Genomic DNA, 18,078 nt, shown 5'->3' on the forward strand with positions numbered 1-18,078 from the left:
TGGACTACAACCCATTAAGATCAGGGGAATTTTCCAAGTGACTTGAATAAGCATTGCATCAGACCCTAACTGAGTGTGTAATTTGGAGCTGCATATGGAATTTGGTCCACAATTTTATTAATGGTATTTGCAAATGGGAAGAATCCAACTCCTTTTCCCAGGGCACATTAGTTTGAAATGGTTTTACAAGAGAAAGTAAACACACACTGAAGGTGCAGTGCTAGATTTTTCTTACAAAATTGAGTGGAATTGACTGAAGGCAGACACAAGGAGAAGATCTCTGGGGGGGAATTAGTAACTTTTCTCAAGGAAGAACACTTTAGACAGCTATTTTTTACATCAATTAGGCAGGGCCAGACAGAGCGAGACAGCTGAAACTATGTTAACAACACTTTAAAAATAAATAGTTATCATGAACATGAGAATGAAATGTTTGTCTCTGCCAAAAGATCAAATTAGCTAAGAGCCTGAAAATGAGCAGAGCAAAAGAAAGGGAGACATTAAAGCTGTCAGTGGATTCAATAATTTGTGTAGTGACTGATGAGGAAATATCCATTTTCCCATAGACTGTTACCAAATAACATAAGGATTTTTCTCCACTCTAAATGATCAGTTAAATCACAAGCACTCAAGCCAGCTAAAGGTCTGCCTCTGCAATTGCACTTCTATGCAATTGAGTGGAATACTGGATACTTGAAGTTCTACATGAAGTTAAAAGCCTGCAAGATCACAGCTCCTGTGGGCATCCATAGCCACTCTGCTTTTGGGGATTGTGGGCATGTCCTAGAAATTCTTTCACCCTTGTCTTGTGTCAGGAACCAGGTGAGGGCTCCTGATGCTTCTTTAACTGATGCAGGTAGCCCCTACTAATGTGGGGCTAATATGCACATGAAAACTCTTTGCTTTTGACTAATTTATTATGTCTAGGAGTAAAGACACAAGGTTTTGAAAATCATCTCCCCACTCTGGTTTGTTTGTTGCAGAGGTGTTCTGTGTCTGCACAGAAGACTGAACACTCTACCTGAGAGATCATTTATGAAATATTTACTTTGCATTCTGGGAAGAAAAAAAAAAAGAAATAAGTCTGCATATTATTATAGATTGAGTCTTTGACTGCCAAATACTGAATTATTTATCGCTTAATTGTACAAATGATATCCATGAGGACCTGTTAGATTTCAATATGCAACTGATACGCTGCACACAAACAGGGCTGCGTCTTTCAGACTTTGTTCTGGTACTTCAGTGGGTCACCTTAAAAGAGGTATGAACACTTAGCAGAGGCCAAGCAGGAATAGCTGACGGCATTTTGGAAGTTGCAAGGACTAAAAAGGCGTGCAGAAAGCCCAATGTAGCAAAGGATACTCTGACCTGGATTAGTTCTTGTGGGACCTTTCCACTCCTCACCTATGTACACTTGGCAGCCAGCAATCTGTCATGTTTTTCTGATGCTCCCCTTTCCTGTGGGCAACCCAGTCCCTTCTGTCCTTCAGCAGAGTTCTGCCTATGCTATGGACACTCCAACCATGTGCAGGGTTTTCCACCTACAACTGTGAATATCTACCATTTTCCTCCATCAACACCAAGCATGAGCAAGGAAGGTTAGGAGACTGTACCCATTCACCTGCTACCTTGGTCCTGTGCCTACACACCTGTTGCAGACAAAAAACATAAATAGACTTTCACTGTTAAATTCATAAAGTTAAATGCTTGTAAATATTTGGTGAGCATGCCTTTAATGCAGACTTTAACTGTATTATTTTTAATTAATTAAAATTAAATTAATATTTAACTCCATTTTAATGCCATAGGTTTCCTGTCTTCAATTCTGCTTTTCAGTGAGAAACACATTACAGTGAGAGAGAGTCTCTTCTGCTCCCAGTCCATCACCCCAAAACAAATTCTGTCATCTTTTGCTGGTTTTTTTTCCCCTTTCCCTCTCTCCTATTTCACATTGTTCCTGACTCTGTGTTCCCACTTGCTTGCAGCCAGGCCAGAAAACTTCCTCTACTTTCCTCTTCAAAGGAAGCTGGTGGATTTTTTACTCCTCTTTCCCTAGTGTGAGAAAAAAGAAATTTAATAGAAATTAATAGCAATCTAATAGAAAAACAGAGTTAGCCACTGCAAATGTGGAATGTGATTTTTTCTTATACCAGCAATTCCTTCCATTTTTTCCTTCCATGAGTAAGACAAATAATAGAAATGAGGAAAATGGGAACCTCCAGTGGATCAGAAAGTAGTTTCTATTCATTAATCACCCTCCCTCTCTGGGTCAGCACCAGAAGCTTCAGAGGATCCCACATTTGAAAACAGCATCTAGTGTATCTTCCACATTGAGATTCATCCTGTTTTTAAATAGTGGCTTAATGCTTAAGAGCTGAAGCACCATCTTCAATACCTTTATGTAATTTGTTCTCATCATTCTTTCCTTTCCAGCAATTCTGGTGTAATTTGCAAAGTTATCAGCAGAGTTTATGTTTTCTTCCAGATCACTGATAAAGATATTGAGCTGTATTAGCTCCTTTGAAGCTGTTAAATAACCCATTAGAAGAGAGTAGAAACATGCTGATGTAGCTGCTAATTGGTTCCCAGAGCATTTGATATAGGTAAATTGATTTTGTATAGTACTGCATTTTTTTACCAGATTGTCATGCAGGGCTACATCAAATGACTTAAAGTAATCCATGTGTATTAACTCAATATCTATCTTAAGCAACTCCATTTTAGTCTTATCTTGTTGTTTGAATGCATCTATTTTCCACATAAAAATATATGTATTAACATAACATAAGATACTACCGATGAATAATTTCTATTTATTTCTATATTTATTATCTATTTTCATTAGTATTTTACCTAGGGTCTATAATTATCCAAAGCCAATGCATTTATTCTTTACAGTGTGCCACATTCACTTTTTACCAGTTATCTGAAATCTCCCCTGTGTACCAACAATATTATTTCAGAATGAAGATGAATGGCTCCAACAGTATTTCCACCATTTTTTTTTGTCATACTCTTTGGGAGCACTGAAGCTTGATGATTTAAATGTGTTTTGTTTTCACTGATGAACATTCTCTGATACATACAGTGAGAGCAAAAATATCACTTCATTATGATAATAGAAAAAAATAAGCTACTTTTCAAAGTCGCTTATTAAAAACTGTGCTTTATTATCCAAAACCTAGTCCCTACATGAAATCATATCAAAGGCAAATAAATAAATTATTGCATTTTGCTCTTGTTGGCTATGCAGAGACTATACAATTGTGACAGAGAGAGCTGTTAGACTAAGCATTAGTAACAAAACTTTTAACCAGGTCAAAATATTGGATGTTCAATCTTAGGGGTGGCTAAGCCCTAATAAGATTACTCTTTAGGCCATTTTCACATTCTATCCAGTTCACTTTCTGAGACCAATGTAAGATTGAAAACCTCATTACAGTTTTCAGTAAATAAAAAGGGAATAAACAGTAAAGAAATATCACACATGATGTCAGTGGAACACACTAGCTTTCCCAAATACAAGCCAGTTTTTAAAGAAGAATCTAATTCTCAGATTTAAAGTGTGACTTAGTAAAAATGTAATGATAAAGCTCCTTGCTTTGCTCTTCATCAAAGTTATCTAGATCAATCCTCCTGAGATTTGCTGAAGGTTGCAGCACTACAGGCTTGGAAACCCAACTCTCAATGTGAAAATGCCCTAAAGAGTAATCTTATTGGCTTAGCTACCCTTAAGATTGAACATCCAATATTTTAACTTGGTTAAATGTTTTGTTACTGATGCACAGTCTCCACAGACCTCCTCTGAGTATAAAAGATGCAAGCAAATGACAATTATAGTAATGGTTATGTTTAAAATAGTCACCACTACGAATTTGATAGTTGTTCAATCTCTTCATCATACACTTTCTCTGACATAGTTCTATATAAAATCAGATGGCCTAGCTTGAAACATGGCCTCCTCACATTTCCAGAATGATCTGAAGATACCAATAGAAAATTACAAGTTCCTGAACACTGATTTCCTGCCCGTGGCTGCCTAGCTTAAAATATATATTGAATTTATCTAACATCCAGGATTTTGTTATGGCTTGGAACTCCCACTAAATGGAATGAGAATTTCCAAAGCTAGTTGAAAATGGTGGGGATCATATCTTTCCTTGAACTTCATGAGAAATGAGGACTTCTTATAGGAATCCTGCCACCATTTCACCAGGAAAGCTATCTGTCTTTGAAAGCAGATGTGTCAGAAAGCTGCCTCAATAACTCTGGCTCTCCTGCACTACCAGAGATCTAGGCCGAGTCATTTTGCCAAAGAGCTAAGTAACCACTTTCTCAGAGCTTAGAAACCTGTGGCTTCCAGACATCCTTACTTTGCCGTCATGGATGTGATGAGAAACAGGCTTCTCAGATGGCAGCTCTCTTTCTAATCTAGTAGTTGCTTCAGGCCCTGTAATTTTTTCAGCTGTGTCTATCACACAGGGGAGGGTGCAATTTTTTGCCATGGTGTGCATCTTTCCCTGGTGTGTGAGTCACAGTGAGATAAGGTGAAGTGTCTGAAAGACATGCCCACTGACAGCGATGACTTTATGGCTCAAGCCTTGTGGATTTTCTAAGGTATCAATTTCCTCCTGAGAGATTTAAAATGGAAGTCCTTTCATTTTACTTTTCAGGGATGGATGTTGTGTTATTGTAAAGCCTTTATACTGCCAGCAGCAACTACTTAAGTACATACTACATGCTGTGGTTAAATCAGTCAATGTAAATTTACTTAGATATGTTTATCACTACCTCATCCTTTCTTCTTTAGTCTTCTCTGGAACAATTTGTACAAAATCACCCATCATTCCAAGACATCGTTCCCACAGCATCAAGTGTCATGGAAAACTAAACCATGCAGGCAGGGTGGCTACATAAATATACTGGAATATATTAGCCAAAGCCCTTTGTCCAGAGTTCCAACTCAGTAACTGGTGTGTCAAGGACTGCATGAATGGGTATCTTCTTTTACTCTGTGGACTTTGCACTTGTTAGATTCAGGCATACCCACAGGTAAAGATACGGTATCATTTTTGAATAGGTGGAGCATAGGCACCTGATGTACTCTAATCTTGTGTTTGTTTATGCTTATTTATTAGCTGGGGTTCTCAAGTAACAATGGTGTTAAGGTGGCATGGCTGTGCCATGAAATGAGTGTATATGCACTCTGACCATTTACAACATACCTTTTTTAGCCCAAATCTAGATTTTATACTTCAGACATAGCTTTTGTTTCTTACCACCTCAGAGGGGCTGTGACCCACCATGAAGAGTGACCCACCTTCATGTTGTTTGTCCCTTCTTTTCAGTTCTAAACATTATTTTCCCTCTTCAGAATTTTGTAATTAACAAGATATTCTGGCTTCATTCTCATTCCAATAAACCTATTCCTCCTCCAGAAATTTCACCACCTAAAACACTGCAGGAAAAAAAATATACTGTGGTGAAAAACATGTATTTTAAAAATTGTTTCCTTTTCTTAACTTGTTTCCAGTAAAACAAGTTAATCTGTTGAAACCTTTTCCTACATCAATATTAATTCATATTTCCAGCATATCTCAAGACTTCTGTCCCTTCTTACTGAGATTATGGGGAGAACCATTGTGGCATCAAAGTCTGTATTGTAGGAGGGGAGCTGGTTGGGTGCCAACAGGCAGTTCAGGTTGCCACCTTGAAAGCAAATTTTCCTTGAGAATCAGGAATGACTTACAGAGTGTGGAAAAACTCATAGGACAAACAGTATCTCTAAAGGGAATGCTGCCAGGAGAACTCTTTAATTCTCATTTGTGTTTCTGTCTGTCTCAAGAAATAGCACAGAAAAGCCACATATTTATTTTGTATGTCCTTCCTTCTGAGGGCTCTTATGAGATTACTTCAACACATTTTATTCTTTTCTGGTAAATATCTATGGTACACAATTATCCCATGTGATGAGTGATAAACACACACAAGAACTTGGATATTTGGTAGTGATTTCATAGGTTTGGTGATGATGTGGTTTTTTGCAGAGCCAGAATATAGAAACACATTTTGTCATCCAGGCTGCGTCCACTGCTCTTTCTTGCTAAAGCCCTGTAAGAACTCCCAACACAGATCAGTCAGCAAAGCTGCCAGTGTCTTTGAAGATGACAGGTAATAGGGATTTCTTTTATAAGGTGATTAACCTACATTTCAACCCTATTAAACAAGTAAGGAGAAACTGTTGCTATCCTCCTAAACATTTCTTATTTATTTTTAGCTGGTAACAACAATGCTATCACTTGCCCCCCAGGTCATGTTATATTGACCAAAAGGAAGGAATGTGATGTTCATTTTCCTCAAGGGCATCTCTCAGACATGTAAGCTGACTTCCTTATTGATTGGTTCTTGTCAATATGTAATCGGAAGCATAGGGATCATTTCTGTTTTAGTCTGTAACAGATCATTTCCCCAGGGTACTCTACTTGATGTAGTGGAATAGGGATTTAGTTGTTAGGTTTTTATCTTCTTATTTAAACATGTATTTTACTGCTGTGGAGGGAGCAGGAGAGACATTGACTAAGTAAAATAAATGTGAATTAAATAGACTTTAGGGTAAAGGCATTTTTGCTTTCTAAAATTCCCAGTGTAGCAAACAGAATGGTTGAGTGCTTCATCATAAATAAGGTGTCTCAAAAAACTTGTGACGGATGATGGGAGAGAGAAAGCTCAGGTTTTTGGGAGGTTTCGAGAAAACAAGGTCAGTACTTTTCAAAGAAAGTTGAGTAGGTTTTTTGGGGGTGGGGGGGGATTGGTGGTTTTGCTTTTGTTTGGTTTTTTAAGTCTTTCAGGCAATCTCAGGGATAAAAAATGGGTAATTCAATAGCCAAAAAAAAAAAAAATCCTCTCCAAGCTGTTAAATGTTTAATACAGGAGCCTCAAAATTCTCTCCTCCACACTAAATCATGATATCTTATTAAAAACTTGTTAATTGGTGTGACACTAAATGCAAGTTTGTACAAGTCTCTTCAAGTTCTGCCAGTATACTATCTTCAAGTTTTCATAACATCTATGTTGCAAAACAATTCCAGTAACACAGCTATGGCTTAAAAACAAGATGATTATGAATGAGTATCAAGAGAATGTCCTCCTATTTGAACAAAATACACAGCAGTGGTAAGTGATAAGGCAAACTAATCTGCATGAAGACTCACTTGGTAGTGTCAGAAATACGTCAGGCATTTTACAATAAGGACTCTTGTTAATTGAAACACAAGAAACCCACCTGAAATAGATATGGAAAAAACTGTATTATGCCACATCATGCTATTACTTATTCTTTCTCATCTTTAACCTGCTAAATGTGGCTAGCTATTATTTTATATTTTTTAGTAAAAAGTCTTAATTTTGGACAATGGGAGAGCATTTTTATCAAGCAATGACTTTATCCCTGGTCCAGCTGGCAAAAAACAGTAGATCAAAAGAGGACCTTATTGATGGCCAAGAACCCCATTACACAGTGAAGATATCCATCCTATCACTCATGTCAAGTCCTTAGGGAGTAACCAGCACCAAGTAACAAAGACACTTGTACAATACTTTTAGCTAGTCTATCCTATGAGTGTTTTAACACTTCTAAAGAAAATAATTCCGTAGCCTTGTATAAAACAACACCGACAGGAGATTAAAAAATAATAATCCTGCAGCTTACTCTTTTCCTTTCAGGGAAGGGAGGCAAAACCTGGTAGTGGCCTAAACAGTTTTGCAGATTAGGTGAGGGGGTGGAGGTATGAACTATCTACACAGAGTGTTTCATCAGCCTTGCTGTCCTGATTTTAGTGCAGTGCTCAGGAGATCACAGCAGGATGTCCTATGATGCTCTTTGCAGAGATTGAAGCTGCAGTGAAGAGTTTGAAGGCCGAAATGTCAAATACTTTTCCTTAAGTACTTCAAGACACAACCTTCAATTTTCAAAAGGAAAGCAGAAGAGATATATTTTCCAGCCAGTTGTATAGCTCCCTGCTCATCAGTAAATTCAACTCCAAGCTAACCTAGAGCACCACTAGCGCATGTTTCCAAGCCGTGTAAAACATCCCACTGACAACACAAGGACTGATTCATTCAGGGGCACAACTCAGTTTAAAGACCTAAGGGCAAAACTGCATTCACTTCAGATTTTCCAACACACTGATAATAGTTAAGGGGCTTAGGCTTTCTGTGAATTAGGTGTATCACCTTTTAGGTTACAGTTACATGCCTGGGTTCCTTCTTGTTTATGCAAAGCTGGAGGTAAAATACATAATTTTTTCAAGATAATTGTACTTGCTTTGAAGAAGGGAACAGATCCTGCTGGGTATCTTCCAGCAGTAACTAAACTCATAACGTATGAAACCTCTTTGAAATACTGGTTTCTCATTACTCAGAAAAGTGGTGTTCTGTGCTGTTGAGTTTCACTGCTTCTTGGGTACTGCTGTGCATTAAATTTATCAAGGTACTCAGAAAAGCCTTAGTCCAAAAAACCCTGTTCTTCCTTAAAAAACCCAGCTCTTCGTTCATAGTCCTCATAGTTGTGGTAACAACTTTAAAAATATGAACCAAACAGTGCAAAAACTGCTGGTGTGTTAAACACTTCTTGAAACAATAGCACCAAGTGGAATGAAATACTGCATACTTTTTAAGAGAGTGTTAATTCTTAACTCCTAGACACAAGTCTGAAGGAGGGACATAAACCAGGGTGAAAAAACAAATGTACACGAAAATAAAAACATTCAAAAGATGAAGTGTCTCATGAGCTATACTAGTCATTGTTGCCATTCAAAGCAAGTGGTAACTGGAAGCTCACTTTCTACTGAGAGCTACTATACTAAATTTCTAAGCAGATGCTGGCCACCCAGGTCCCTCTCTTCTAACGGATAAATCAAATAACTTAGCAGAAGTATTTTCAGATCTTCTTTTTCTGCTTTTTGAGAGTTCACCTGGACTGCAGAATCTCCCAAGAATGCGTTCACTTTCTGCTAAAAGGCCAGCCACACACACATTTCAATCAGCATTTAAATCCCAGGCAAGTAATCCACAGACTGCAGACAGCCCCTTCTCAAGAGCAAAGGATGTGCAAAATGGGAGCTATTTTGTTCTGCTTCATTGAAACCAGAGATCTCCCCAATTCAGAGGCATTTAAAACATTTATTAGCATTAATCATTGCAGGTTAAATAAAACACAAAAACTACATTTTAGGGGAAAAATATTATTAGGTATGATACAATTCATATGTAAAACAGAAGGTAAAGTATTAACAGATTGCAGCATCCCATACATGAAGCGAGTGGGTCCAGCCCAATCAAAGCCCTTATATAAACAAAACAGAGGAAGAGTACCTAGCAGGTGATTTTAAACTGGCAATTTATCACTGACTCTGGTTTAAATAATTAAGGGTAGGTTAGTAAAATATATCACTGTAGTGAAACAGTCTGATGACAGCCAGAATGCTCACACATGTAAACTATCTAGTCACACTTATTCCCATGTGCCATGAAGGATTAGTAAAGACATGAGATGACAAATAAGTTTTTTAGGTATTGATACAGACTCATGTTACATTGCAGCACTTTAGATAGACATGTACTGTGTGTAGAAACAGTAAGTTTTTTTTCTTTTGAATGTCATTTTATTACTTCTAAGTACCAATTCCTGAAAATTAATGGCCCTTTTTAGATTTCTCAGTCTGCAAGACAGACATTTTCTAGAATATGCCATTTTCATGCACACGAATGGCAAGTCAAAAATTGTACCTGTTCACATCTCCATCTTCTTGCCACCTTTGATCCACTTACCAACTTTAAATTCATAAAGGTGAAATGATCATCAGCATAAAAATGTACTTACAGAATAAAATGTATAGTATATGAGAACCAGACATAGTGAAAAAAACACTACATGTCAGCAGAACAATATAAAACTGTACTTATATACACACATATATGCAGAGCATATACAAAAACTAGTTCCTTCATAATTCTTTTAAATCAGTTCACGACAAGCCAGAAAAGCAAGTCACCCTCAACTAGACAGTCACAGTCTTGAGTCACGGTGCAAACAAACTCCATCAAATATCCTTGGCACTACAGCCTGTGCCTCAGTCCTGCTGCCAGCTCTCTTGAGAAAATCAGTCTCGGACAAACCCAGCACCAGCTGGCTAACAAAGAACTGCAGCTTGGATATTATTATTATTATTAGAGAAGATCAGTTACACAGTCAGGTGCTCCAGTACAGTAATTTAGCTTTTCACCAGCCATTAACTACTAAGAGGAATTCCAGTTGCTGCTAAAACTTTCAACTCTGAGATTGGGGGGTTCTCTGTCATTTTTCTGGTTCTTTATGAAGGGTGGTGGTCCTTTCCAAGAAACACAGGCAACCAGTGGAAGCAGAAATCATTAATTTTACATTTTAAAATCACTATTTTTATAACAAACAATTGCCCCATTTGAAGCGGCACATTAAAGCTGCACCTTGGCTTTGACAAACAGCAGAGAAGCAACAACTTTGTCAAAGGTGAGCCCTATGTTCAGAGAAAATGCAAGATGCTCTGCACAGCACATTGGCTTGTTATTTTTCTTCTGGCTTCAGACTTCTCTGCTGAAGCTCCCAATAACCCAAACCTCAAGAACTTATACAATCAGAATCCTTATTAATTTAAGTCTTTTTCTAAACTAAAAGCAGAATAAAGTGATTTAGGTCTGCCCCACCAAAAGCAAAACCTATTTAGTCACCATTCAAATTTTAAAATCTCTCAGAGATCCATTGTAAAAACTTCCAATTTAAAACTATTTTAACATCTAACTCATAAACCTGTTCTGATTCACACACTGCTCAAAGCCAGCTGTGAGAACTGGTTGTTCAGGACAATGTCCCATAAAAATCAACATCAATTGCCAGCTCTAACACAAATTAGAGTACTCACAAAATTGTCTTACAAAGCTTTCAGACATCTCATTAAGGATTTAGTAAATTTTGAGATGCCATGTTAAAAAAAAAAAAAGTAACAATGATTTACAAAAGCTTAAGAATCAATTATGGATAACTGCTATATGTTGAACTAAAGTTTATGACACCTCCAAAAACATGGGTTCAATCTCACCTTGTTTTCTGGGTAACTAGTCTAGCCTCTTACTATGTTTTAGGAGGAATCAGATCTCTTCCAGCATTGGGTCACAGACCCCATAAAATGTAAGAACCTGTGATGTTGGTCAGTTTGGTATTTCCTTAGCACTGAAGGCCACATTAAGCTTTTCCCTCCCCAGCCAAGTGAAGGAGCCAGGCATCCCTGGCAGACTTGCTTGTACTGGATGGAATTAAATGTTCCCTAAAGGAGCCTGTCTCCCTCCCCAGCTATCAACAGTGATGATTACTGAATTTTCACTTAAATAACCCTAGACTATCAGTAAAATAGTTGCTGCAATGAGTCAGAGACACGGATTGTATATCAGCACAGCTGAAAACGGAAATTTACCCAAAATATCCAAGGCCATATTTTCTAGAATGTTTTCAAAGGAGTCCAAAATATAGGAGGAATTAATTATATGCGAAAAAACAGTGAAGCGTATGTTCTTAGATAAAATCCAGAGGGATATTTCCCACCTATACTACTCCAAGCCCTCTGGAGACAAAATGTTCCTGTTGATTTTATCTGGCTCTGTTTCAAGCCCTAACAATTAGTGACATTTTATCTAAGCAATCTCACAACCAGCCAATAAGGTCTGATTTTCTATGTATCAACACGGAAACCACGCTCTAAGCTGCCTGCTCATGATTTATTGTGGAAAGTTATTTTTCCCTTTTGTTTGCTTTTAATAAGCCCTCCTGAAAATGTGCAGTGGTGATAATTTTCCTCATAAGAGAACAAATTAATGTTGTGGAATTCAGGCTGGGCTCTGAATATAGCATTTCTTACTCTAATTCCCACTTCCAATGAAATTGATGAAGAAGATAAATTTGGATTTTATCATCTCAGTCACACAAATTCATAAAAGAAGGAAGTGGAAAACACATATGGTTTTACATTCTTTCTAGTTCATAACCCTCTGTAGGAATTTTTTCCTCCACTGCATTTCCAAGTGCATCATGCTTGATATCACACAGTGTGTCTTCCACACCACATCCCCACACAATCGAGAAGACTACTCCACAAATTCAGGGAATTACATGAATACAAAAACACATTCATGTAAGCAGACATTCACGTTTGTTTTTTTTTTAGATTCCAGCCTCTAAGTCCAAATTATATTGTGCTCCCTTGTGAGTTTTTTTGTACAGAAATATCATTCTCTGAACTCAAAGACCTCTTGGAGCACAGCAGTGAGACTGTGAGGAGTGGGGCACTGTGGCACCATTTTTTAGAAACCAAGGAATATGCAACTTTGAGCACAGATAGCTTTGGTCTGGGGCACAGATTTGGAGGAACCCTGGTTAGCAGTGGAGATCAAGCATGTACTTATGCTCTTTTTACATTTTCAGCAATTACTGAAACCCACACCCTGCACAGGGAATCACTCCAGTCTATACAGTGGCTGCATTTTCACTTCTTTCTGGAGCACACTGGAACTATATGGAGTCCAGCAGTTTCCTTCATGACAACTCCTTCTTCCACATACACAGCACTTCCTGACACAGATTTTGACTTCCAGTCCATAAAAAACTGCATTCACTCATCCCTTGGATCCATTTTTTTCTTCAGTTAGCAAATTCAGTCCCCTTCTTGCTGATGTTTACTGAAAGTAGGAGGTGAAGCTGCAGATTTAGAAAACTTGTGAAGCAGAGTTCAGATAAAAAGATGGCAGAGAAACTGTAAGCCAAAACTCAGGTTTTATGGGGTTTTTTCACCCCATTATTACAGAGAAAACTCTAGAAACATGCCAAGTCCACTTTGCAAATGTAAGAAGATAGATTTTTGCAGCAAACCTAAATTATATATATGAACTGATCTTTTTATTAAAAAAAAAAAACAGTTGCTAGTTTAAACAGAGAATCAGAGTACTTTGACATTGTCATTTTGACAGGATATTAGAGAGGATTTTCCAACTGGGTTATGCAAAATCCCTTTGAAGTAAAGCCTTCTGCTTCTGGTCCTTGCGTTATTGCTCATGGGAAGTATTGAAATTACTGCTTTCAAGATAAGGAGCCACGTCACTGAGATCACGAAGTCCTTTCTCATTGAAAAAAAAAAAAAGGCAAATGGTGCTGTTTTTCAAGTAAATCTAAAAAGATCAAGTTGGGTCAGCAGCACCGCCTACCCATCTGTGAAGTCTGCCTTCCAAGTTTGATTGCTCCATTGTTACTGTTTTCATGAGGATCTAAGGGTGGGATTTGCTGACCTGAAACACATGAAGAGACATGAATTCAGTTTTCTTCTTGGAAGAACAACATTGCATGCACATAACAGTTAGGAGAATTTAGCTTGCATAAGAATTACATCTGTGAAACCTTACAATAAAACAACCATACCTTGAATATTTTTCCTTGTATCCTGCTCATGAAAAAAGATTCTCACATTAAAAAATATATGAAATATGGCTATTGAGAAGGCATGAAGTACACTGAAATTATATTATCCATGTATTTTTTAAAACCAGTTATCTTACTGAGCTCCTTACAACTTAGAAAAAGAAAATTCTCATCTTTCTCCTAATTCCACCTAAATGTGAATGATGCAAGTTTAATGGGATTGTACCCATCCTAAATCTGCATGGCATTTAGTCCTAGCACACTGGAGTTTTACAAAGCACTGTAACTGAACACATGGTGCCTGTACTTGACAAAGAAAAACATATCTGCTCTTTCTACTGAATCCCTTTCTCTTTTTTAGGGGTACCCATGTCTTTCCAGTTGACAGCTTTGATTACTTAACATCACCAACATCCCCTCCCCCACCAACTCTCCTGATTTTTTAATCATCTTATGGAGTAATTATTTAGAGTGTTTGAAAGAATTTCAGCCATTACAGGAGAGCCAGAGATCTCTCCTGGGGCAGAAGGGCACTGCTCCAACTCCCTCCCCTGTGTGCCCTTTTAGTACTGCTGCATCTTTTGTCTAACTGGCTTCCTATTAGTAGACAACATACAATGTGCTTAATAAGAACAATAATAAATAGAAAAAATATTCTCCCAGGTCCAATCCACCCTGTGTCTCTCTGGTGTGCACCTGGATTTTGCATTAAACCCTTGTGTGAGCTCTCCATCAGTACCTTGAGATTTTATAGTCATGGTAATGTACTTTCACATCACTTTGTGGATTTCCTAAAATATGTTTTTCTGAAGCCGAATCCATTTTTTTATTAATTATTCCTGGGTTTACCATTACCCATCTTAAATAACATGAGTTAAGATATTTAATATTTGTATCTTATATACCACTTAGAGAGAACAGAGTTCCAGTGAAAAGCTCATCATAATCCAGGTGGATTTTACAGTTTAGATTTCCCATCCTTTGCTTCAGTTATTCACAGCTCTCTGTTATCAAATGTTTTATGAATTATGTACCTATGTTTTATGAATTATGTACCTATGTTGAAGCCTGAGTCCTACAAATTATTTGGGGGAGTGGTTGTGGGTGGGCAAGTTAAAAACATTCAGTTAGAATCCAATCCCAATGAAATCAAACAGCAGAATTTGATCTGTAAAACTTGTCCCTAAATTTCCTTTAGCCAAGATTCAAATTTTCTCTTATTCAGTTAGTTCTGCACAGGTATGATGTACAAGAAAAAAGTGACTTTTAAAGCAGATAATCTTGTGGTTTTGTGCAACTGAATGAGAAAGGGAAACACCCACACATTACTACAGTAAAGATACTGTACGTGGTCCAACAGAGTGAAAAATGTGTATCTTGTGGGCCAAAGCATGTACAAGCACTGACATTACAATGCTAAACTCTGTTTGGGTCACTAAAATATCAGCTTCACATCCTGCTTAATATTCTGTTCAGACTTCATGTTTGTAAAGTAAAATAAAAAGCAGAAATAGGTAGTTATGGACCCAGCTGTTACATGCATTAGTTTTGTTGGCTTTGTTTGCAGGCAAAGAGAATCCACTAATTCTTAAAACTCCAGAGAATATGAAGAACATGGTATCTGTGAGAGGCTTTCCAAGAAGGCAATGCTGTCGTCATAGAGACCTGCAGGGAACTTCAGCATTAGCACTTTAACACTTCCAAAGGGCTTTCAACTCAGTCCCAGTGAAATAAAACCCTGTCAATCTGACCCAGACAGAGCACAGTGTAACTAAAAAACCTGGAAACTACAGTCATGGCTTCCACGAATAATTTCCATTAAGCAAATACTCTCTGAACATTTGGTTGTTCTAATGGTAGCTTTGGAATAGGAGAGCTTTAATGTGCAAACTAGCCTAACTTTCATTTTAGAACTCTGCATTAAACAAAGACCTTAACTCTATTTGTTTTTCATTCAGCTTTTCATATTTCCTATGAGTTTCAAGTCTTTTCTACAGTACTCCTGATGTGCATGCCAAGAAGCAGGCAAACTTAGCTTTGGAGCAAAAACCTTGCAGGCTTCAAGGTCAGTGAGCAGTTTGTCCAGTTCAGACCAGGACACAATATATGTCGTTAATAATCACCCAGTTTTAAGTAATTTCTCAAAACAATAAAACCCACACAGATAACAACTATAAATAATAAAGACAAAAAACCTCTAGACTTATTTGCTGGTTAGTTATTCTGGCCTTTGAACTTAAGTACTGTTTGTCAGGAACTAGCCATGTTTTCTGCTGTTTTGATATCACCACCCCCTCCTTGAACTCAATGTAAGGAAATAAATGTTTAAACAGTCTAAACTTTTACTTTTCTCAAGTTTGATAATATTTTTTCAGTATGTGATTCTTCCCTCACTTCCTATTTCTCTTATTACCAGAATTATTAAACCTTCAAGTTAAATCATTTTAGGCTTAGTAATAAGACATCCCTTCCCAAGCAGCTTTTACCATGACAGGAGTAACTATCTTGGAGCATAAAACTCAGTCTAACACCTGAGAACCAGCTCCATGGCAAATGATACAGTGATTTTTCATCAGGCATCAGGGAAAATGAATAAAAAAAAAAAAGTCAGAAATCTATCTGACTTACTGTCTTTCCTTAGGCCTTCCTGGCAGCAGGCACTGTAACAGAGAAAGACCTAAGCACCAGCAGAACACTAAGGATGAACAGTGAAATGCTGAGCCTGCACCTACACTTCCTGCTTCTAACCCAGCTCAATCACTACTGCCACAAAAAAGCACTGTGATCATCTCATCTTGTCATTCAGCTCCTGATAAATATGGCATCAATATTGCTGACACCAACTCAAATATACCTGGCACTGAGTCAGGATCAACAGAGGTCACAAACTGAATTTATTTTGGAAAGCATATACTCATTTAAAATTTGTATCTCATTGGCATCCATAGTCTCTGTTCCAGAGTAATAAAGATATCCTGGTATTGAATACCATAAATTAAAAATGCTGTAGGTTATTTCTTTCATGCAGTTTATGTCAGAAAGAAGCAGCAGTGCTCTGACATTCAGCCCTGCAATTCTCATGCTGAAGAAACAAAAACATTAACGCAATTCATCTACAAACTGAAGACTGCTTTGTAAACGTTGAGTCAGCTTAAAAGGACCATCAGAGATTGAACTCCTAGAATAACAGAATGGCTTGGGTTGGAAGGGACCTTAAAATAAGGGGGTTCTAACACTCCTGCCATGGGCAGGGATGTCACTTCCTAGATCAGAGTGCTCAGGGTCCCATTCAACCTGGCCTTGAACACTTGAACACCATCCAGGGATGGGGCATCCAACCGTCTCAGGATAACCTGTTCTCATCTCTTGCTTAACTTAAGATGACAAACTAGACCACAAATAGTCTTCACCCTGTTTTGAAGAGCAGGACACAATTTGCTAGCTTGCCAAAGATCATCACGAGTGTGTTTTAGGATTCCAGAAGAAATAGTTATTCACAGAGAATGCATGCAGATTTATCTAAGAATTCTCCAGCTGAACTGGTGAAATGAGGAACTTGGGGATAAAATATTACTGAGATGGTATAAAAGTCCCATATGGTTTCTATTGCTGATTTCCTACAGAATAAGTTGCTGACTGCAAATTAAAATTTGATTTTGCACTGTTATTAAATATAAGATTATATATATTGATTTCATTTCACTAAGGTTCAGACCAAGTTTCACAGATTTTGTGCAACAAAACTGTTTGTAACCATCCACCTCCACACATTCCTGAAGAGGTCTTGGTGTCCTCCATTCTCTCATGCCAGTAAACACTGATGTGTAAAATAAAAAGCGTCACAAGAGACTGCTCAAATGTAGGGTTACAGAAATTGTCACAGTTCTGAAGTGAATCATCCAGATTAACAGATGAAAAGCATTAAAGCAATTGCATCTCCTTTCTGGCATGTTTGAGTTGGGCTGAGGCAGTCCAGGATGAAGGTCATAATCTTCTCCAAAGCCTGGTAGGAATTCCAACTCCTGCTACTGAATCTGAGGTTTGTTAAGAGATTAATCAGCACTGTGGGCGTTGCTGTTCTAAGAATGCCAGAGGCAGAGATTGGGAAATGGGAGGGTGCAACAAGAGATAAACAAAATGGGGATGAAGAAAAATGTAAAGTGGAGCAGAGAAGCAAGAGAGACAACAGAGACTGGGTAACAGCTCAATGAGCAGAAGTTGAAGAAAGATGGACAGGTATTGCTCTGCTGCAGCTGGAAGCAGGAGGCTCAAAGTAATAAAAGCTGCTCTCTTTATTCCTTTTTGAATGTGATGCTCCAGTTGGAAGCTGTGACATTCACTAGCTCAGAAAAACCAGGCTTGAAGTTGAGTTTTTTGTTCTTGTTTGAGATTTTAAACATGAAACTAGCTTCATTACTGGCCTGTAAAAGACTTCATGAAAGGAAAGGATGGGATCAGCCTTAAAGCTGAGAATAAGGCTCAGTAAAAAAACCCACAACATTTACCATGCTGACAAAGGGACAAACACAATGCATTGAACAGATGATAAGTAATTTACTGTGGAAACAGATATGTTGTGA

General features: G+C 37.8%; 1 protein-coding gene across 2 annotated transcripts in view; it reads right to left on the reverse strand.

Moving 5' to 3' along the window:
* Nucleotides 1-9,167: 9,167 nt before the first annotated feature.
* The window catches only part of RAB31 (RAB31, member RAS oncogene family), a 61,073-nt gene continuing 52,162 nt past the window's right edge, over nucleotides 9,168-18,078 (reverse strand). For both annotated transcript variants that reach the window (XM_015619944.2, XM_033512213.1), the window contains exon 7: nucleotides 9,168-13,368. In XM_015619944.2, the coding sequence (XP_015475430.1) occupies nucleotides 13,271-13,368 (98 nt within the window). In that variant the 3' untranslated portion in view covers nucleotides 9,168-13,270. The remainder of the gene's footprint in view (nucleotides 13,369-18,078) is intronic.

Source organism: Parus major, chromosome 2, assembly GCF_001522545.3.
Source record: "Parus major isolate Abel chromosome 2, Parus_major1.1, whole genome shotgun sequence".
NCBI classification, from domain to species: domain Eukaryota; kingdom Metazoa; phylum Chordata; class Aves; order Passeriformes; family Paridae; genus Parus; species Parus major.